This window comes from Barbus barbus (genome assembly GCF_936440315.1).
Source record: "Barbus barbus genome assembly, chromosome: 38".
Classification (NCBI taxonomy): domain Eukaryota; kingdom Metazoa; phylum Chordata; class Actinopteri; order Cypriniformes; family Cyprinidae; genus Barbus; species Barbus barbus.
In genome coordinates, this window is record NC_136716.1 from 143,521 (window position 1) to 166,766 (window position 23,246).

The 23,246-nt window shown below is 41.4% G+C and overlaps 2 protein-coding genes across 5 annotated transcripts in view; one reads left to right on the forward strand and one right to left on the reverse strand.

Annotated features, from left to right (window-relative positions):
- The window catches only part of LOC306858074 (integrin alpha-X-like), a 64,977-nt gene extending 43,396 nt beyond the window's left edge, over window positions 1–21,581 (reverse strand). Inside the window, exons 1-3 of one of the 3 annotated variants that reach the window (XM_079398458.1) lie at window positions 21,247–21,581; window positions 10,722–10,767; window positions 9,723–9,831 (exon numbers count right to left, since the gene is read on the reverse strand). In XM_079398458.1, the coding sequence (XP_079254584.1) occupies window positions 9,723–9,831; window positions 10,722–10,764 (152 nt within the window). In that variant the 5' untranslated portion in view covers window positions 10,765–10,767; window positions 21,247–21,581. Of the gene's footprint in view, window positions 1–9,722; window positions 9,832–10,721; window positions 11,329–21,246 lie in introns of those variants that run through there. The other 2 variants (XM_079398457.1, XM_079398459.1) reach the window with 2 other exon arrangements.
- LOC306858075 (fructose-bisphosphate aldolase A-like) overlaps window positions 9,520–23,246 on the forward strand; it is a 51,456-nt gene continuing 37,729 nt past the window's right edge. The window contains exon 1 of one of the 2 annotated variants that reach the window (XM_079398462.1): window positions 9,520–9,665. The gene's annotated coding sequence lies outside the window, so the exon portion shown is untranslated. The remainder of the gene's footprint in view (window positions 9,666–23,246) is intronic. The other variant, XM_079398463.1, reaches the window with a different exon arrangement.

The window sequence follows — 23,246 nt, forward strand, 5'->3', positions numbered from 1 at the left end:
CCTGCGGTTGTGTTTACTAATGTGGCGCTCGCGGTGATTTCAGCGTCTGCCGTCTCAATGAGGACATAAATACATCAACAATATCTCCAGAACTGATCTGAAAGGCACTTTACGAGCATTTTACCATTTAATTTGAGTAAAACTAGCATCATATCATACACACACAGAACTTTAAAAGTATTCACGGCAACCCGTCAAAATAAAAGTTCGGTTTAACTTAGCCTATTAAAGACCGTGTGCCAGAAATAGGCTATATTACTATTATTTAGTAGAATGTACATAATACTACTATTTACTACTACTGTTAATTTTTTTAAAAGAAATAATCACAAAATATTTTAATTTTAATAGTAAATCCCCTTCATTTGCCAAAAATGTAAATGTTTAATTTTCATTAATTCAAATATAAATTAATTAAAATTGTTTTATGCCTTCATCTGATATCCAGTAAAATCTAAATACACAACACAGAATTTCTGAGGGGGAAAACACATTTCATAAGGCTACTGTAAGAATAAATAAAAATGGTTTGTATGCATTCAAATAATAGACATGCTAAAACACAGAATTTGGTAACAATAAAACATAAGGTGAGAAAAAAAATAAAACATTTCATACGGCCCTAAACGTGTCATTTTTGTTACACTTTTAATAAATTAAATGTTAAATTGTATAATTTTCATGATTTTAATGAATTTGACCATTAAAAAAAAAGAGTCCAGAAAAATTCAAACGGAAAAAAACGGAATCCAGAAAAATTAAAATGGAAAAAATTGAATGTAGAAAAAAATTAAACGGAATTTGGGGAAAAATAAAACGGATTTCATAGGGCCCTATATCTGGAAATATTTTGGTTATGAAGCAAATGAGAATATCAACAAATAGAACTTTGGATTTTAATTAGTACATGTATTAGTAAACGTTAGTTTCAATGAACATTTAACTAAGATTAATAAAAGATTAATAAATAAATCAACAAATGCAGTACCTTAAGACATTTTTTTGTTCATGTAAAATATACCGCATGTTCTCGACTTGTTACATTTATCTTTAAATAAAAAAAAATACCCCCTTAGTATTGTGGCAGTTTTTTTCACCGTGGTATCGAAAATGGTATCGAATATCGATATTTTTCAAGGTATCGTATCGAAGTTACAAATTCCAGTATCGTGACAACACTACCATGGACCTTAAACAGAGCAGACAAGAAACCACGCAGGTCTTACATTTACATTTACATTTATTCATTTAGCTGACGCTTTTATCCAAAGCGACTTACAATTGCTATATATGTCAGAGGTCGCACGCCTCTGGAGCAACTAGGGGTTAAGTGTCTTGCTCAGGGACACATTGGTGTCTCACAGTGGATTCGAACCCGGATCTCTCACACCAAAGGCATGTGTCTTATCCACTGAGCCATCACCACCCCTATGTCTTCTACAACAGGCTCAGACAGGCATACTTCAGAGCACGGAATGAGCCAGGAATGGAAGAAGAATTCAACTTCAAAACTCTGTTCCTCCGGAACCTGCACCCAACAGTGAGTCACCACTTAGGCGTTCTGGCTTGCCCACGAACTATGTCCACCCAACAGCTGCGAGACTTAGCCCATAAGGCCTATGCCAAACAAAGAACTGCTTCTGAAAAGATGGGAAAACCCCCCACAATCTATCCTGTCAGAACTTGCTCTAGAGGGTGCCGAGCAGAGCCACAGTGACAAATCTGTCTACAAAATGTCCAGATCCTTTACAGCCAGCAGAGGGCAGCGTGGCCATGGTGATGCCCCTCCAAAGCACCAGACTGGGCACCCCAAGAGATCCTGGGACAGGTCACAACCACCACTCAACCGAAAGGGTGAAGCCACATGGGACACTCATCGACACAAGCATCGAGCTTGGACTGCCAGCAGCAGAACCCCTCTCAACATGCCTTGGACAAGCCCAAATATAAACTATCAGCAGAACAGAACCAGGAGGCTGCAACTGAGTCAGCAGAGATCATGAGACTTTAAAAGGAACTCCTCCAGAAAAAGCACCACAAGGGAGACAAAAAGGATGAGTCAGATCACCTATGACTAAGCATGAGATCTGACCCCAACGCCCACTCAGAGTCCTCTCAAAATGAACCTCCCAACCAGATCCACTGTCAACCACAGAACCAGATATCTCATCACCAAGTGATGACATCATGCAACCATCTCAGCTGACTGTTGAACCACCAGAGCCAGCCGACATCCAGCACCACACCTCCACCCAGGACCCCAAAGTACCCGAAAGCGCAGTTTTGGTGGTCTACCTCCCTGACGAGCCACACGAAACCAGCTCTGATTGCTTGCCAGTCACCACACAAGCCCTAGTGCCAAGACTCCTGGGGAACCTGATCGAAAGGTGGGTGGCTAAAAAACTATACTTGGCCATCACATTGGAAAATGAGGTGAGACTGGAAGCCCTCGTGGACACTGGAGCTGACCTCACTCTAATGTCAAGCCAACTTTTTGACAGACTTCAGATTGAAGCCAAAAGACAGAATCAAACTCTTAAATATCAGAGGTGTGTGCTGAATGTGCAATCCTACAGCCAAAATGAGGTCCAACTTGAACAGGTAGCTCCAATTCACCTGACCATCGGCCCTATGAACTCTCTTCATTGGCAAAGACCTTTTAGACCGCTTTGAACCCCTGTTAGACTTTAAACAGCTGAACATTTGGGCTCAATATAAACTATAAACTATCAGCAGAACAGAGGCTACATCAGCGGCTACATTTTGTTAATGTAGCCGCTGAGCACATCGTGAAGTTTAGACAAAGCCAAGCCGGTGTCTGCCTGTGGTGGAATGTACACAGCAGTAACAATGATTGATGAAAATTCCCGGGGCAGATAAAATGGGTGGCAAATAATGGAAAGATGTTCCAGATGAGGCGAGCAGGAACGCGACAGAATGGAGATATTCCTGGGGTCACACCATTTCTTGTTAATCATGAAACACACTCCTCTACCCCTGGATTTACCGGCCTCTGCTGTTCTGTCCATCTGAAAAACAGAGAAGTTATCACTTGGCATTACAGCAGTGTCCGGGACCATGGACGAAAGCCACGTTTCTGACAAACAAAGGATGTTGCAGTCCCTTATGTCCCGTTGGAAACTAATCCTGGCTCTAAGATCGTCCATCTTATTCTCCAAGGATTGGACATTTGCGAGTAGAATGCTCGGAAGGGGAGGACTGTGAGCCCTTTTCCTGAGTCTATCTCGAATCCCAGTGCGTTTCCCGCAGTGTTTCTTGATCTGTCGCCTCGGGGGGTTATTGTTCATCTCTGCGTTCCAAAGAATCTCCAGAGGCCATGCTGGATTCCTGGATAAAGTGTCCTGGAACAGGTTGGTGTAGCGGTTTCCAATGTCCAAAAGTGTTTCTTTGTTATAGGTGATCAGTGCCGACGCGAGATGTGTAAAAAGCGAAAGTAAAACTAAGTAAAAAAGTAGATAAAAACACAATCTTAGCGGAGCGACCTGGACGGCGTTTGAACAAAGCGGCGCCATCTTGACAATTTTAGATTAGATTAGATTAGATTCAACTTTATTGTCATTTATGCAGAGTACAAGTACAGAGCTAATGAAATGCAGTTAGCATCTAACCAGAAGTGCAAGAATATAGTGTTTTATATACATATAAGTGCAGAGTAAATGAAGTAAATGATTTACAGAATGTACAGTGGAATTGCTATATACAGTATTGAGCAGAGTATATACAGAATATAAATAGGAATGCAATGTAGGGATTGTATGTACATTATGAACAGAGCAATGTGGGATTATATATACATATTATGAACAGCAGAAACGTGAGAACAGTGGTAATAAATAAATAAATACAGCTGGATGAGTGTGTGCAAGTATTGATAGAACAATGTATTCTATGCAAAATAACAGTAGTGCAATATTATAGAAATAGTTTACTGGGCTTTGTACAGTAACAACTTTAGACAGTTTATATTGTAATAACTTTGACAATGTGCAGTCTGTGCAAAATATGAATAGTGCAAATGCATGTGTGTAAAGTACTGTGACCAGTGCAGTAATAAGCAGGTGCAGGAGTTAGATTAGTGGTGTGGCGTTCAGAAGTGTCACAGCCTCGGGGAAGAAGCTCTTCCTGAGCCTACTAGTGCCAGCAGTGCCACCTACTAATTTTCTGGTCCTTACAGACCTACCGCATGATGTTTACATCGGAGCAGACATTTTGATTCGTCTCAGGGCTCATGTGGACATGATCAATGAAGTGATATGGGCTCCAATGACCTCACAGTCCCCCACTGTTCCAGTCAACCTTGAAAACCTCCTGTCAGGCCAAACAATCCCTGAGGCCTGCACGCTTATCAACAAACAAGAGACTGTAGTACCAGCCTACACAAAAGGGGTAGTTGTTCGACTCAACCTGCGATGCGGTCAAACCTTTAGCCACACATTGGGCATCTTCCAGCCTTCACCCGAGTGTGGGGAACTGGGCCTCACTCTGGAAGCCACACCCCTCGTTGAAGTGACATCTCGGGCTGTGTACATCTTGTTCAACAACTGCACAGCAACAGATGTCAGAGTGGCTAAGGCCTACCGTCTGGGTTGGCTAGTGAGTTACGACTTCCATGACTTTGAACTGATTTTACCAGTTATTGGACCCATCCCAGATTCAGTGATTCCAGAAGGAAGCTCAGGCCACACAGTGTCAACAGCACCCTTCAAGATCATCACCATAACTTCAGTCATGCCAGTGGTCAAGCAATAGGGGGGGAAAAACAGAGCTAACAGAAGACCAACATCTTGCTGTGTTTACAGTCTCTAACCACGCCACCGGTGAGACAGACAGTGTTGCTGTACCTCTGACTGCACGCGAGACAGAGGAACTAATGACTAAAGAGCCATACCCAGGTTTTGAGACAGAGGTCCAGCAAATTCTGAAATATGCGGATGCCATACAGGAGGATACAGACCGCCACAAACTTCGCCAAGTCCTGTACAAATACAAAGAGTCATTCACATTGATTTAATTGATAGGTTTTAGTGTTATGCGAGATGTAAACTTTTCTGAAAGATTTTTTAAAGTATATTTCTTCATTTTTGGATGAATTGCTATTCTTGCAAATGTAGCAGCACAAATGGGTCTTCTGAAGCAGTACAATATTTTAGACTGAAATTTAAATCAGCGGAGCGCTAAGGACTAAGAGCTAAGCTAAAGCTAACACCGCACCGGCTCTCTTTACCCAGCATTTTCCTCGCTAATGTGCAGTCATTGGTGAACAAAATGGATAAGATAAGACTTCGTATCACCCATAGTAAGAAACTTTTGGACTGCAATGTCATGGTTTTCACTGAAACATGGCTACATAGTGACATACCGAATAATGTTATTGATCAACCGGACGCTACACGCTCCGAGCAGATAGAATGGCAGATGACTCCGGCAAGACCAGAGGCGGAGGATTGTGCATTTATGTAAACAAAGCTTGGTGTACGAACTCTGACATTGTTGGAAGACACTGCTCACCTAACCTAGAGTTTCTCATGGTTAAGTGTAGACCTTTCTATCTGCCGCGGGTGGTTCACTTCCACCATTATAACTGCAGCCTATATTCCCCCGGATGCTAATGCCAAGCTTGCTATGAACGAACTGCATGCGGCCATTAGTAAACAACAGACTATACACCCGGAGGCTGCATTTATTGTTGTAGGTGATTTTAATCACTCCAACTTAAAGACAGTGCTCCCAAATTCCATCAGCATGTCTCCTGCCACACTAGAGGAGACAAAACTTTGGATCATGTTTACACAAACATCGCTGGAGCTTACATCGCGACTCCCCTCCCCCACCTGGGACAGTCTGATCACCTTTCTTTGTTTCTGACCACCAAGTATTCACCCCTCATCAACCGTGTGAAGCCGTCAGTGAAGACCATCAAAGTGTGGCCAATGGGAGCAGAGTCTGTAATTCAGGACAAGTTTCAACACACGGACTGGAGTATGTTTGCTTCTCAGGCTGCCAGTGGCTCTCACATGGACATTGATATATATACCACCTCTCTACTGGATTACATCGATACCTCCATTGACAGTGTTACAACAGAGAAACAGATCACAACGTACCCTAATCAGAAGCCATGGATGAAAAAGGCGGTGCGGCTCCTGCTGAAAGCCCGCAACACTGCTTTCAGATCAGATGACGTTCAGGCCTATAGCATATCCAGGGCTAACCTGAAGAGGGGCATCAAGAAGGCCAAGCACTGCTACAAGCTAAAGGTAGAGGAACATTTTTCCAACTCTGACCCCCGGCACATGTGGCAGGGCATCCAGGTCATCAGTGACTACAAGCCATGCAACTCCACTCCGACGGTCACAGACGTCTCCTTCCTTAATGAGCTAAATTACTTTTATGCTCGCTTTGACAATAACAACAAGTAGACAGCCACCAAGATCCCACTCTCAGGAGACCATCAGACCCTCAAACTCACCTCCACAGATGTCTGCACAGCATTGAGCCGGATCAATGCATGCAAGGCTGCTGGCCCCGACGGCATTCCTGGACGTGTGCTCAGGATATGTGCAGAGCAGCTCGCAGGGGTCTTCACAGACATTTTCAACCTGTCCCTCACCCAAGCAGCTGTGCCAACATGCTTTAAGTCCACATCCATTGTGCCAGTGCTGAAACACTCCTCCCCAATGTGCCTGAATGACTACCGTCCCGTAGCACTCACACCCATTGTTATGAAGTGCTTTGAGCGACTGGTCCTGGCACACCTCAAGAACTGCCTCCCACCCACACTGGACCCACACCAATTTGCCTACCATAGCAATAGGAGCACTGAGGATGCAGTAAGCACAGTACTGCACTCGGTACTCACACATCTGGATAACAACAACACATATGTACGGATGTTGTTTGTTGATTTCAGCTCAGCATTCAACACCGTCATTCCCTCCAAGCTGACCACTAAACTTGGAGACTTGTGTGTTAACACCTCCCTCTGCAGCTGGATTATGGACTTTCTGACCAACAGACCTCAGCATGTTAGGTCAGGCCACACCTGCTCCACCACCATCACACTCAACACCGGCGTACCACAGGGCTGTGTGCTGAGCCCATTTCTCTACTTCCTCTACACCCATGACTGCAGGCCTGTGCATGGATCCAACTCCATCATCAAATTTGCTGATGACACCACCGTGATTGGCCTCATCAGAGACAACGATGAGACTGCCTACAGGGAGGAGGTACAGCACCTGGCTGCATGATGCGCTGACAATAGCCTGCTCCTCAACACCAGTAAGACAAAAGAGCTTATTGTGGACTTCAGGAAGAAGAAAAGTGGCACGCATGACCCCATCCACATTAACGGGATGGTTGTTGAACGTGTCTCCAGCTTCAAGTTCCTGGGAACCCACATCTCGGAGGACCTGATCTGGACCACCAACACATCGAGCCTAGTCAAGAAGGCTCACCAACGCCTCTTCTTCCTTAGGACACTGAAGAAGAACCACTTGTCTCCAGCCATCCTGGTGAACTTCTACCGGTGTGTGATCGAAAGCATCCTGACCAACTTTATCACAGTCTGGTATGGGAACTGCTCAGTTGCTGACCGCAAGGCACTGCAGAGGGTGGTGAAAACCGCCCAACGCATCACAGGGACACCACTTCCTGCCATTGAGGACGTCCAGAGAAAATGCTGTTTACGTCGAGCTTGCGGCATTCTTAAGGACTCCTCTCACCCTGACCATAGACTGTTTAACTTACTGCCCTCTAGGAGGCGCTTCAGGAGCCTCCGAACAAAGACCAGCAGACTCAGGAACAGCTTTTTCCCTACAGCTGTCTCCCTACTGAACTCTGCCCGATGATACCCCCTCACACACCACTACAAACTCTCCACCCCTCCCCATCGCTAAATCGGTTTAAAAAAAAAAAAAAAATCCATCTACACACTGAGTACAATGTACTGGAAATTTTTATTTTCTATGCACTTTCAATGTTCATTGCACTAGTGTTTATATATCTTAATGTATAGCTTATTCATATCCATTTGTAATTATGTTAATAGTTTTTGCTCATAGTGTACATACATTTACTGCATAATCCATCTGTATAGTATGTTCATATCACCCATCTGTATATCATACTGATAGTATTTAAAATTTGTAAATTATGTCCATAGTACTACTGCCTTATCTGTATATTTCTGTACATATGTAACATATTGTAGGCACTGTATATCCTGTCCCTCTGCTTATTGCACTTCTGGTTAGATGCTAACTGCATTTCGTTGCCCTGTACCTTACATGTGCAATGACAATAAAGTTGAATCTAATCTAATATACTAACACCATATACTAACACTTTTTTTTAATGCATTTAGAAAAAGGAGCCTGACCAGGTGCAGAAGGCAGTATAATTCACACATGTATAATAATAATTTGCACATGTATAATATAAAATTGTTTTGTACTGATTTTGTTTTGTTTTATTGTATTTATTTTACATGTTTGAAATAAATGTTTGTTCCTTTCAGCATTCTTTTTTAATTTAAAAACATGGTTGGTGCATTTTATGTTTTGCAATGCTAAAACCATTTGAGGTGTAAATAAACACTGTTTGAATTGTTAATAATCTGTCTCTGTCTGTAATTGAATTTATGTATTTATTGTTATGACCTTAAAAAGTTGATTCAGCATTGTGGGTAAAATTAGTATATTTTTACTCAAAAAATAATACATTTGTAGTATATTGCTTGTGTGTTTCAGAGACACTCATAATTAATTTGTAATGTACTCATAATACAAAAAAGTACACTTTAATATCACTAATCAAGCATGAAAATAGGCATGCACTTAAAGTGTACTAAGTATACTTGAAGTTGTTCCAATTTAGCATCAAAAAGTACACTAAATGCATAGCTAACAGATTACAGTATTAGGCTACTCTGCCCATCGCCCATTATAGATAAACTAACAATCTATAAAGGTGCAAAATGCATCTACTTACACATATTTGAGAATCGAGATATTTCATGATATAGTTAACACGTTTGGGAATATTTGGAATAAAAAGAAAAAAAATTAATCAAACATAAGCCTATATCAGTTACACAGTGCTATCGTGGCTGCTGTGTATCACATGACAAGCATGATGAGGCCATGGTTCTTTTTCTGTCTACTACTGTAAGTTCAATATTTGTCAACAGGGGGTGCTGCAGTCAAAGACATAATTTGACAATGACGGTTCAGAAGTCTCACAAACTTTCAGTAAACATTTTGATAGTATAATTCTTCACTATGTACATTGGAGCACAAAAGCTATGATCTGAGTTTCCCCACATTACTCTATTATTGTAGTAGCATCTATAATGTTCTTATAATAAGTCCAGTCCAGATATGTTAGTAGAACAACTCTCCAAACCCCAAACTTAACTAACTCTCCCTTGCAGTCTTTTCTTCTCTTTTTTTTCCAACCCCCCGTCCTTGCCTGCCCCCTAGTGTTCTTTAACACAGTATTATAACTAAACATTACAACACTAAACATTAGACATTATAGCATATATTTTAGATTTACCCCTAAAGGCCACGTAAAAAAAAAAGAACTGTAGTGGTTGACAGACGGTCTCTTCCTGTCTCATTGGGCAGCTGGTTGGCAGTGTGGTGAGTTCTGGCAGTGTTGTGCTTTTCAAACATTATGAATGTATGTGTTGCTCTCACCTTGATGTGTCTTTCTGTATAACCTTATAGCCAAAGGATACATTCTGTGGTTCAGTGAACGTTTTCCAGGCAGAAGGATCAATGTTAAAAGCCATCACCGACTGAGACACTTCAGAAATTATTTAAAAAAAAGACTGAATTAGTAACTAGAGACTGCATTTTTGACATAATTAAATGTATAAAATGGATATTTCCATTCCTGTTTGCTTATTGGTCAGTCAAGTCATGCTAAAATACATGCTGTGATAGGTTAACAGATGTCAACAGCAGATGCTGGTCATATCACTGTGTAGCATCAATATAAGTAATTACAAAATAAAATAATATTAAAAACCAAAAAAAAAAACTATACTGAAGAACTTGAGGCCACGTTACATTGTGAATATAGTAACGGCTGAAAAAGTTGCAAGTGCTCCACTGAACACTGTGCCTTATAAAACCTTTAGCTTGTTTGGGTTCCTCTTAAGTGTTGTTCTTCATTCTAAATATATTCAAATATTAAAAGCTGACAAGTGCATCTATAAGTTATTTTTGCAGTTAATTTCTCATAGATGTATGTTTATGTGCAATGTGTCAAAGCAGACAGCTCATATGAGACCGGATTAAACCGAGGCATTTATGAAAGGAAGTTCACAGTTATTGGATTTTGTTCTTGCCTTAAAAGGACATTTTTCATCTTCATCCATATCATAGGACTCGCCATGCTATTACTTTAAAAAAGATGGCCAAGGTTTTTAACTTCTGAGGTTATATAAAATTAGATGTTATGATCAACAGTGAATGCTGAGTAACTGTAACTCCTAAAACTGCAAGAGATTTAAATTTAATTACTACAACGACACAATGAATCATTCATTTATTTCTGTGTTAAACATGAATATTGCAATGCATTCAAAGTTCACCTTATTACCACAGATTACAATCTTACAAAACGGTAAAAAAAAAGCCTTTGGACTCGCAATACGCTTACAAAAAAGGTTTACAAAAGAGCAAACTTACCACAAAAGATGCATAATACGGTGCAAAAGTTCTGGTCCATCATAACCTGTCAAATGCAGATATGAAGGATACATGAATGAAGTCGTTTGCTAAAGAGAGACTAGATGTGGTTCACAGCTGTGAAAAGGGGTGGAAGCATCAAACTAAAGAGGAACAGAAATTTAATAAAGAGGAAATGACCACACTTTCAAGAAAGATGAAGCTTAAGAGAATAAATGATCAAGAAAATGAATTATTAAATTAATTCATAAATCACATACATTGTAGTTTATTAAGTCATTTAATAGTCATTAAAATGATGACAATAGTGGTTCTCCAAGTAAAGCATTTGAAAAAAATATATTTGCTATGTGGTGTATGGTTGTGTTTTTAACCTTGTAAATAACCAGCACTTAGAAAATGACTGCCTTGTGAAAAATGTGCAAATAAATGCGGCATTGAAACTGAAGCTGATGCTGTTGTAACTGTGGTAGAAGGTCTTTCTTTAGTGCTTTTTTTGTCAACTAAAACTAGCATTGGTCTCGGTTTTAAAGGAAACAATGAGATATGTGTAACCCAGTGGTGTTCCGTCCATATAAGCTGCGAATGCTCCGCATACCCAGGCCATCTGAAAGAAAGATTTCACGGGTTAATTAATATAAACGTGATTAGAAGTTAATCCCTCATCATTTGAGATGTAACTTAAAGCTTAATAAAGTTTTGGGAATAAGTACTTAAAATAATTTATTTGACTAACAAGGGTAATTTTCTGTAAATCTGAGTCAGTTACGGAAGCATCCCGCAGCTTTCGTGCCGTCGCTCCATTTCTATGACTCATCGCCAAGATTATAGCACATTCTATGTGGTTTGTTGGTAGGCTGTCTGCGAAGCGCTCGCCCAAGCGGAAAATGATCTGTTATTTTTTACCTATAGCTTTGTTTTCTGTATGCTTGTGTTGCTTACAGTTAAAGTCCTTCTCTGATTTTATTGTTGTTTGCTAAGTTACTTGGCAATATTTTAAAGACATTATTATTTTTGGTATTTTGCATGGTCTGTTATTGGAGTAGTGTCACCCAGGTAGAAGTTTTAACTCCTATTCATTGGGAATTAAAAAAAATAATAATTCAGTCAATGCAAAGACATATAGACTGGGAAAATCCCCCTTCTCCCCACCCTCTGAATATTACGTATAATAACTTAACTACGTTTAAATGTTATTTTAGGGCTGCACGATTAAATCGAATGCAATTTCCATGCGCATTTTGTCAGTAAAGCCAGTTCTGTAATCAGCAGTAACTCTCCATCACCTGCTTTCAGATGGAGCAGCATTTACTACACATAGCCGTAGTTCACTGACAGGTTACGCAAAAAAAAAAAAAAAACACGCAGACGCTTTTATTGCGCCATTATGAAATCGAAGAAATCGTTAGCGATAATGACAGCTGTTTGTGTAGCTTCTCAGTGAACTACGGCTCTGTGTAGTAAATGCTGCTCCTTCTGAAAGCACGTGAAAATACCACATTTAATAACATGTTTTTACTCCAAACTCACTTCATAATGTCAGTCGAGTGTTTGAAATAAATCCTCCTGTGAGATGATGTGGCTTCTTACACAGAATAAGGCACGCAACATATTTCATAGTATTCTAAGCAGTGATAAAGGCATTGCATTATAATTATACTTTATTATAATGAAAATTATAATAATAAGAACTCAGATAAACCATATATTGTCGTAGTTGTGTGTTTATTAGTCACGTTGTATCAATAAATTTGTTTATATGGACCCTCTTAATGCAATTATAATGAGATTTTGACAATATTGCGATTAATCTTTACCTCATGTAAACGCAATACTTTGATTTAAATAATGCAATTAAATTCATAATCGCAGCAAGCATAATCGTATTAACATAGGTGGCGTACGCAGATTTTAATCAACATATACAGGCATGTAAACACCTTAATTGCAGTATTGCCACTTGTGACATACATGAATAACGTGACACGCACCTGTAATAATATGGAGATTATGCTGCATTCACCTGCTATCGGAACTGTCATAAATACGAGTCTCCTAGTCGGAAATTGGCCATATAAGGCCTCTCTAAGGCCGTTCATGTCCAATTTCCAACTAGGAAGCTCATATTTACGATAATTCCGATAGCACGTGAATGCAGCATAAAAAATGATGGCAAAGAAGAAAGTAGGGATGCACCGATACCACTTTTTCCAGTACTCGCCCGATACGATACTTTAATTTTTGGTATTTGCCGATACCGATATTTTTATTTTATTTTTACATTTTTTAAATATTGGGTAAAGAAAACAAATGAGTATGTAAAATGTTAGTTGATTAACTTCATTTATCAAATAGATACTGTCAAACCAAAATTTATTCAGACACCTTCAACATTTCTCACATTTTATTCGCTATAGTTTAGAAAATGCTAATAAAATATTACAAGAACTCCAAGTTAAACTGTGTCAGAACAAATTTAGCTTGATAATACCTTTCTATCAATCAATCAAAATTATTCAGACAGCTGTTGGTATGACAATATTTACACAACTATCAATACTTTGTGGGGCCACCCTTAGCCTTAATGGCAGCCTGTAGTCTCCTGGGCATGCTGTCAACCAGCTTCATGAAAGCCTGAATTTACATTTTTTCCATTACTTGGTCTGAATAATTTTTGGTCTCACTTTTGTATCAATTTTACTGGTAGTCCACTGTATGAAGAATTTTTGGGTATAATTTGTCACAGTTTACTTTATTTTGCTATCCTCAGTTACTTAAATTAACTATAGTGTCCTGCACCCACTAGTAAAAAAAAAATTATAAATAAAAACTTATATCTGGTCTCTGAATAATTTTTGGTTTGACTGTATATCCTTCGGTTATTTTTCACACTTAATTATGCCCATTAAAATGTAATTTACAATTTTTTGTTACTTTCACTGTTAATTTTGTATTTATTTATTTGCTCTATGGTACATCATCTTAAATAGCATTAGAGCTGCTCCATTGCAGCGGCTCAGTGCTGTAAACACGCTTTTTGCTGTAATTATGCAGGGAACCACTCGTTATAAATCAATCATTTTCAGATATAGATTTTTTTTTTTTTTTTCATCTGAAACATTTAGATTTCAAAGCCATATAATTGCAGAAACACACATGAAGCAAGGAAAACAGCACAGTGCGCGCACTTATGTGTACCGGAGCAGATGAAAGGGACAAGTACAGAACAGCCTAGCGCATTTCACACAGGCTGATAGTTTCACTTGTGTTTCACTCGTGTTCAATGCTTAAGGTTAAAAATAAATGATGTTTAAAGTGAATGAATGCCCCTATATGTTGTCATATATTTAGATTAGATTAGATTAGATTAGATTCAACTTTATTGTCATTGCACATGTAAGGTACAGGGCAACGAAATGCAGTTAGCATCTAACCAGAAGTGCAATAAGCAGGATATACAGTGCCTATAATATGTTACATATGTACAGAATATACAGATAAGGCAGTAGTACTATGGACATAATTTACAGATTTTTTAAATACTATCAGTATTGTATACAGATGGGTGATATGAACATACTATACAGATGGATTGTGCAGTAAATGTATGTACACTATGAATATAGTTACAAATGGGTATGAATAGGCTATACATTAAGATATATAAATACTAGTGCAATGAACATTGAAAGTGCATAGAAATAAAAATTTCCAGTACATAGTACTCAGTGTGTGGTTGTTGTTTTTTTAAAACTGATTTAATGATGGGGAGGGGTGGAGAGTTTGTGGTGGTGTGTGAGGGGTGTGTAATTGGGCAGAGTTAAGTAGGGAAACAGCTGTAGGGAAAAAGCTGTTCCTGAGTCTGCTTGTCCTTGTTCGATTTAGGCCGTAAATTGTTCGATTTAATCGTAAATTTACGATTTAGTTTTAATTCAAATGATGCGTGCTGAGCGAACATCAATAAAGATCACACCACAGAAGTGCGCGCGCGCTCTCTCCATCTCTCTCTCCCTACTGTTAAGTAACTTGTGCATTGTTTTACTTACTCGTTTTTGACATTTCCGACCGAAGTACAAACTTTCCAGTGATATCTGTGAGAAAGGGATATTCACTCGACAAGCTCGCGCATCTGCGCCGCCGCGCGCTGGATCCACTCAGCGTGTTTTGCTTATCAGCTTGCTCACATCAGCTATACAGGCATTAATACTGAATGTTTAACATTATATTCATTGCATGTACATTTTTAGACATCCTTAATCTCTAATAACTACATTCTGCTGTCTGTTTTTCTGTTGTTGGTGTTTCTTTGTCTGAATATGGCACTGATCACATGCATGGTATCGGTGTTGAGTATCGGGACATTTTAACGAATACGAATACATGAGCTCAGTATCGACCCGATACCGATACTGGTGCATCCCTAGAAGAAAGCATCGCATTCTGGGGAAAACACAACTAGCTACCAGCAGTTTCTGTTCCTTACCCTCATCCAGAAACAGCAAGTAGAACACAGAGTATAGGCAAATAAATTCCATCACATTGCTATGGCGCCGAAAAAGCGTGCAATACAGCCATACAAAATCATTATGCATTAGACGTAAATAAATTAAAGCAGCGGCCAGTAACACACCTGCTCTTTCTGAGTCCATTATTTGTGCTGTCCAGTTGGGTATGTAATTAAAGGCAGTAAGAAAATTAACCACAATTCTTAGCGAGTAATAAGAATAATGGGAATTGCATGTAAATGGGAGTAAGAGCTTTGCTCTTGACATGTAAACATCAAAATGCGATTAAGTCCTTACTCTGATTATTGGAAATAATCGCATTATTTGTGCGCATGTAAACGTAGTCAATGAAAGCAGTTAAATCTTCTGTTTATTCATCTACCGCTATAGGCATTTTCTTCTTTTCTTCTTGAAGTTTCTTGAATTTGGAGTTTCTCTGGCCTTCGGATGGAGATTTACTACTGATCACAGAACCGTGCTTGAAAGATACGCATGACAATTGCAGCTTCTGTCTAATCGTGATTTCGATTTCACTTCGATTTATCGTGCAGCCCTATGTTATTTGGCGTTTTTTCTCTTGGAAATGCAGCTATATGTTTTTCTAGCATTCAAATAACTATGGATAATCTTGAATCCTGCTAGGATTGGAGATTAATTTTATTTACAAATAAGGTAGAAAAAGAAAATTAAGGTATTTAAGTTTAACTGACTCAAAATAATAATTTGGGCCATTACATTAAACAGCTCCCAACAATAATAATAATAATAATAATAATAGTAATAATAATATAAACACTAAACCTAAAATACCATAAAAACAACAAATATATATTTACAAATTATGTACAAATGTAATGGATTAAAGACAACAAAAGTGAGGGACAAGAGCGGTACTAATGAAAAGAAAATAATAAAACAAAACACTTTAACTAGCACCAATCAAATTCTAAGCTAAACAAAGAAATCAAAGAATATAACATCTTCAGCATAGAACGCCACTAACTACATGTCAGTCCTTGTCTTGTGTTTCCCCTCCTCCCGTGCCCATATTTGGCCTTCCTGTTCCTGTCCTCGTTTGTCTTCATTAGTTTAATTAGTCCCTAGCCCTGTGTTTGATTAGTCCACACCTGTTCCTTGTTTTCCTAGTGTTCTTAAACCCTGTGTTTCCCTGCCTCTGTGTCCAGTCTGATCGTCATATCCTTGTGTACGCTCGATGTTTCCTGTGATGCCTGTTTACCAATTAAAGTGCACAATGAAGAGAAGTTCCTTGCCTCTGCCTTTCCCTGCTCCCAGAGTGAGCGTGACAGAAGACTGGACCACAACTATACTATGGCTGAGGACAGGCTTTGGTGTCTGCGGCAGGATGGTCGGGAGTTGGTAAGGTATGTTGAGGAGTTTCTTGAGCTTTCCAACGAGGTGAGCTGGATTGACGCCTCGCTCGGTGTGTGTTTTCGGTTTGGGTTGGACAAAGATGTAATCAGCTGCGATCTCCCCACGTCCAGTTTTTCCCTGATCGGGCTGATAAATCATGTCCTCAATGTACATGGCATTGATTTCGAAGTCGAAGAATGTCAGACTGATCTTCGTCCAACCCAACCCGGCCTCACTAGCTCACCGCTCGCCAGGACCCTCTACATGCTCTGCCAAATGTTCCGGCCACCCAACTCTTCCCAGCACTGCTGCTGTCCTCAGCCCAGAGCACCCCCGCAATCCCGCGCTTCAAGAGCGCCCTCCTGTACCTGCTCCTCGCAAGTGCTCTCCTGCGTCTCCGCTGGTCCCGCCCAGCTCTCCTGCGTCTCCGCTGGTCCCACCCAGCTCTCCTGCGTCTCCGCTGGTTCCGTCCAGCTCCGCGCCTCCCGAGCGCCCCCAAGTGTCCGCGCCTCCCGAGCGCCCCCAAGTGTCCGCGCCTCCCGAGCGCCCCCAAGTGTCCGCGCCTCCCGAGCGCCCCCAAGTGTCCGCGCCTCCCGAGCGCCCCCAAGTGTCCGCGCCTCCCGAGCGCCCCCAAGTGTCCGCGCCTCCCGAGCGCCCCCAAGTGTCCGCGCCTCCCGAGCGCCCCCAAGTGTCCGCGCCTCCCGAGCGCCCCCAAGTGTCCGCGCCTCCCGAGCGCCCCCAAGTGTCCGCGCCTCCCGAGCGCCCCCAAGTGTCCGCGCCTCCCGAGCGCCCCCAAGTGTCCGCGCCTCCCGAGCGCCCCCAAGTGTCCGCGTCTCCCGAGCGCCCCCAAGTGCCGGCTCCACGCACGTGCCCTCCCGTGCCGGCTCCACGCACGTGCCCTCCCGTGCCGGTTCCACGCACGTGCCCTCCTGAGTTCCCGCTGGTCCCGTCCAGCCCTCCTGAGTTCCCGCTGGTCCCGTCCAGCCCTCCTGAGTTCCCGCTGGTCCCGTCCAGCCCTCCTGAGTTCCCGCTGGTCCCGTCCAGCCCTCCTGAGTTCCCGCTGGTCCCGTCCAGCCCTGCGAGAGCGCCCGACAGAGTCCGCGCTGCGAGAGCGCCCGACAGAGCCCGCTCCCCTGTGGCTTCCCCAAGAAAATTTGGGGGGGTAAGAGGGTCACAGCCTGTGTGGCCGGGCCAAGGGCCAGGGCCACAGAACCCCTCGGGCCCGAAAAAAATAGGCCGTGGCTTCCCGAGTCTCCAGATCCGCCCTGGCCTCCCGAGTCCCCTGACCCGCCCTGGCCTCCCGAGTCCCCTGACCCGCCATGGCCTCCCGAGTCCCCTGACCCGCCATGGCCCCTGGAACGGGCACCGCCCTGGAGGCCTTAAGTATATTTTACAGCTGGTCTTTTCGCACGGGATTAGTATTACTTAAGGTAATTTCTCCGGACCTTTTTATAGAAGGTAAAAGTCGTCGTAATCTTTACTGACATTGTCTGTAATGATTGCTGAGATGGCGCATTAGGATGGGACTAAAATAACTGAGAAGCTCTGGTAATAATTACTTTACCCCACCTCTCCATGTAAAACTAATCCCGTCCGAATATGGCTTTAGTGTCGAAGAAGCACTTGAATAAACTCAGGTAAACCGAGAGTCGAGTCACAGCGTAAATGCAGTTAAACAGCCAATAAACAAAGTTTTGCAAGAGAAAACTCAAACACACAATAAATCAAATTCCGAAAACAAAAACAGGAGCAAACACCACAGTAAATGTGGGAGAGCAAACAAATTAAAAGTTTCTCCAAGAAGTTGTTTACAGTGTAGATATTATTTGAGAGTTTATTTTAAAAAATATCAAACATGTAAAAGGTGTGCATTATAGTTGACACCTAGATGAACAGTTTACAGTTGGTTTTATGACTAAGTCATTCTCCTCAAATGCTATTGAGCTTTAAATATGCGTTTGAGCCCATTCCTTACTGAAAAAATTTAATTTAACAAATGATTTACAGTTTATTTTAATAAATATAAAAAATGTATAAGGTGTGCATTGTAGTTGACACCTAAATGAACACTTTACAGTTGTTTTTATGACTGTAAGTCATTCTCCTCAAATGCTATTGAAGTTAGAAAAGTGTAGTATACCAATATTGCATGTAACTTTAGAGACGGTCCCTAAATTTGCGAATATCGAACGTAAAGCGTCAAGCCAACTTTATGCCAGTATTCTCTTATTTGACCAAATGGATGGAATAGCAGTAGGTCTTGACTGGTGAATAGTGAAAATCCTGCGTGCGGAACGATCCACATAACGTGGAGGTCAGATGAGCAAGCGGCAGTGCTCATATGTCACAAAAACAAGGTGCGGGTGCCCTTTAAACACTTTGAGATCGCATCACAGATACGCAGATTCCATGTTTGAAGTTACTCCAGTAATAAGGAGAACCAAAGGCAGGGTGAGTGAAAAAAAAACGTTTGACATGTTATTAGCAATAGCCATGAGAAAGTTAGGGTTAGGACGGCAGTAACACATCCAGCACCATCACACTGAACACTGGGGCCCCCCAAGGATGTGTGCTGAGCCCCCTCCTCTTCACTCTGCTGACCCACGACTGCACACCGTCACACAAATCTAACCTGATCATTAAGTTTGCGGATGACACAACTGTGGTGGGTCTCATCAGCAACAGAGATGAGACAAACTACAGGAGCGAGGTGAGCCGCCTGGCCGGGTGGTGCAGTGACAACAATCTCTCTCTGAATGTGGAGAAGACGAAGGAGATTGTTGTTGACTTCAGGAGAGTACACACTCAGCATGCCCCTCTGACCATCAACGGTGCGACTGTGGAGAGAGTGAGCAGCACCAAGTTCCTGGGTGTGCACATCACAGAGGACCTCTCCTGGACTAACAACACTGTAGCACTGGCCAAGAAAGCACAGCAGCGTCTCTACTTCCTCCGCAAACTTAGAAGAGCCAGAGCCCCGGCCCCCATCATGTGCACCTTCTACAGAGGCACCATCGAGAGCATCCTAACCAGCTGCATCACTGTGTGGTATGGCGCTTGCAACGCATCCTGCCGCAAGTCACTTCAGCGAATAGTGAGAGCAGCTGAGAAGATCATTGGTGTCTCTCTCCCCTCCCTCCAGGACATCTACAGCACCCGTCTCACCCGCAAAGCCCTCCTCATTGCAGGTGATCCCACCCACCCGACACACAGCTTCTTCAGTCTGCTGCCATCAGGGAGGAGACTGCGGAGTCTCCAGGCGAGGACCAGCAGACTGAAGGACAGCTTCATACATCAGGCTGTCAGGAAGCTGAACTCCCTCCCGTCCCTGCCCCCCCTCCCCTCTTCTTACCCCATACAACACTGAACTCTGACACTATCAGACCCCCCCCCCCCTCCTACGGCTCCCCACACCCCCAGGACCAGCCACCCCCACCTACTTACAAACTGTGACCAGCACCTCTCACTTGTGCAGCATTGGACTGATCACTACCTCATCCAGCATTGACTGCAAACTACCTCCTCGGATAGTCTCATAAAAAGACTGTTCTCCTGTCAATTTAACAGACTGACAAGCTCTTTTTGCACTACACACATATCTGCACAGTTTTTGTTTTATTTAACTGGTTTGCGCTCCATCTATTCTGCCATGTGCCTTATGTCACTTTATCTATCTTTTTTATTTTTCTACAATGTCCTCAGACTGACAAGCTATTTTTGCACTACACATATATCTGCACAGTTTTGGTTTATTTAACTGGTTTGCACTCCATCTATTCTGCCATGTGCCTTATGTCACTTTATCTATCTTTTTTTATTTTTATTTTTCTACAATGTTCTCAGATTGATAAGCTCTTTTTGCACTACAAATATATCTGCACAGTTTTGTTTTTATTTAACTGGTTTGCACTATCTGCCATGCGCCTTATGCCACTTTATCTATTTCTTTATTTTTTTTCTACAATGTCCTTACTTGTATAGCTATAGAGTTGTATGTACATATGTTTAAACCGTATTATCTGTATTTGAACGTGTTTAATGTTAACTGTTTACACCAAGGGTCTGAGGGTAACGCAATTTCAATTCTCTGTATGTATGTGCTGTACATGTGGAAGAATTGACAATAAAGCAGACTTGACTTGACTTGACTTCTTATTATTCGTCCCTACATCTCTCCCTCACACTGACAGAATTTCATGTGAAATATTCACGCGATATTACCGTAATTTTACATTTTACAATTTTCGCATGTACATCTGCACTTTGTTATTTCCAATGAGAGAATTCGCCGAAGTGCACTGATCAAAACTTTTGAGTATCAGGGATGTTATTTAGCAAAATCCCCTTAAATAATAGAAATATTAAAGAAAAAAAATGATTGAACTAAAGTCACAAAAGCACAAATATATATTGGTTCGCATTTAACTCTATATTCATTTGTATGTTAATAATCTATAAGAATTTGGGCTGTTAAATATTAGGATTTTGTCAAAAATCCCGACCATGGCCCCGCCCTGCAACATCAAGCCCCACCCCCAGCACCCCCCAGATAAAATATGTTCCCGCGGCTATGCCTATATAAGCTTACAGAGAGGAAAACTATACCTGACCTGACAGTAAGCGAGTAGGATGACTGAGTGCTAACTCACCTCGCAGTCAATCCAAATAGATGGCAGAGAGAGGAGTTAGAGAGCTCGCAGCAGGCAGCAAAAATGCATTAATCCAAGCAGAGAAAGTGAGTCCAGTTTGCAGAGGGTTTTATGACAAAAAGAACCAGATGTAGTGTTTACATAATAGGCGGCTCCACCCTTTTTCCTGTCTTGTCCTTGTTGATTACAAAAATAAATAAAAAATGTAAAATGCCCTCTTGCATTATTCTGTGTGCTTAAGAGCTGTTTGTAGCGCGGGGTTTAACAAACTCAAACATACTTGTTACGTTCATAAATCTCTTTGTGGGAGTGCCTGTGTTTTCTTTTTTCTTCTCCTGCCTGCTCCCTCTCCTTTCCCTGTCGATCTCTTAGGCCGCCTCCCTTGACTGCTGATTGGCTCACGAGGCTATCATTCATCATTAAGCGACGTGACGCCGACCTATCCGCTGCCAGTAAAGTTTCCCCTGGCAGATAAAAGGACGCTGAAAAGAGTGAATGGAGATCTATTTTGCTCCCTGTTTTTCTGTCATTTACTTGGATTTTGACTTGCTTTATTTGTTATCCGCTTATGCCTAAATCCTTTGTGTTTTGTTCTGACATTCTTGATCTCTATAAACCTTTTGATTTGCTATTTCGTTTGATTATTTTGTTACTTTGTTACTTGGATGGCGTTGCTTTTTGATCTTTGAGCTTACGCTCTATGACGTTTACTCTTTACTCAAGAGGAAGGTGGATAGGGAAGATGTCGTGTGACATTGTGCAACATTTAGGTAACTCTGTGTATAGAAACCCCAGGTAAGAGGGGGAACGCCACCCACTGTATGTTTTGTTTTATTCAAAACTCTGATGTGCAATGCACCTGTTTTAATGGCACCTGACTGTGCTCAAAATTTTAAACTGCGCCCAGTGGGTGCTGGGGCTGTTCTTATTCAAGAGGATGCAAATGGAATAGAACATCCTATTAGTTATTATTCTCGTAAGTTTAACAAACATCAGCTGAATTATTCAACTATTGAAAAAGAATCTCTTCCTTTATTACTCGCATTACAACACTTTGAAGTCTACCTTGGTTCCAGTAGTCCGATTGTGGTATATACAGATCACAATCCTCTCGTGTTTTTAACTCGAATGTATAATCACAATCAGCGTTTTATGCGTTGGGCTCTTATTGTCCAGAACTACAACCTAGATATCAGACATAAGAAGGGTTCGGAGAATGTCTTGGCTGATGCTCTCGAGAGAGTCTTGTTGTTTTTTTTGTTTTTTGCAAACGAGTTTGTTCTTAAGGGTGGGAGTGTTACGTTCATAAATGTCTTTGTGGGAGTGCCTGTGTTTTCTCCTGCCTGCTCCCTCTCCTTTCCCTGTCAATCTCTTAGGCCGCCTCCCTTGACTGCTGATTGGCTCACGAGGCTATCAGTCATCATTAATGTTTATGATTACGGGCATAACTTAGCGATCTGCTTTATCCATTTAGTCCTGTTTAATGTGTTTTTTAACTTCAAATGTCACAGTAAAACCAAAGTTACTGTGGTAATAGCATGGTAAAGTGTCGTGTTTGTGTTTTACCTTCAAATATCACAGTAAAACCACTGTTACTGTGGTAAATAGCATGGTGGGTGTCCTTTTTTTATTTCATATACACATACATGAAATAAGTCCTGGAGCAATCCAGAAAAGTAATGGGTTGAAGGCCACGTGTCTCATGAGTTTATATTTCAAATTTGAAGAAGATACCATAAAAAATTAGATTCCTGCAATATTTTTTCTGAAAATATTTATAGTCCCCCCAGCCCCTCTGTTTGAGGAAAAATAACCACCAGAATTGCAGTATTGCATAATTATACAAACTATTTTAGTTATTATACATATTCATGACATGGTCATACAGTCAGTAATCACACGCTGATGTGCGTCCATACAGATGATAATTATACAGATGGGCCATATAATCAATAATAGATTGAATCACAATGATAGCCGTCATAGAGTCGGTAATAAAC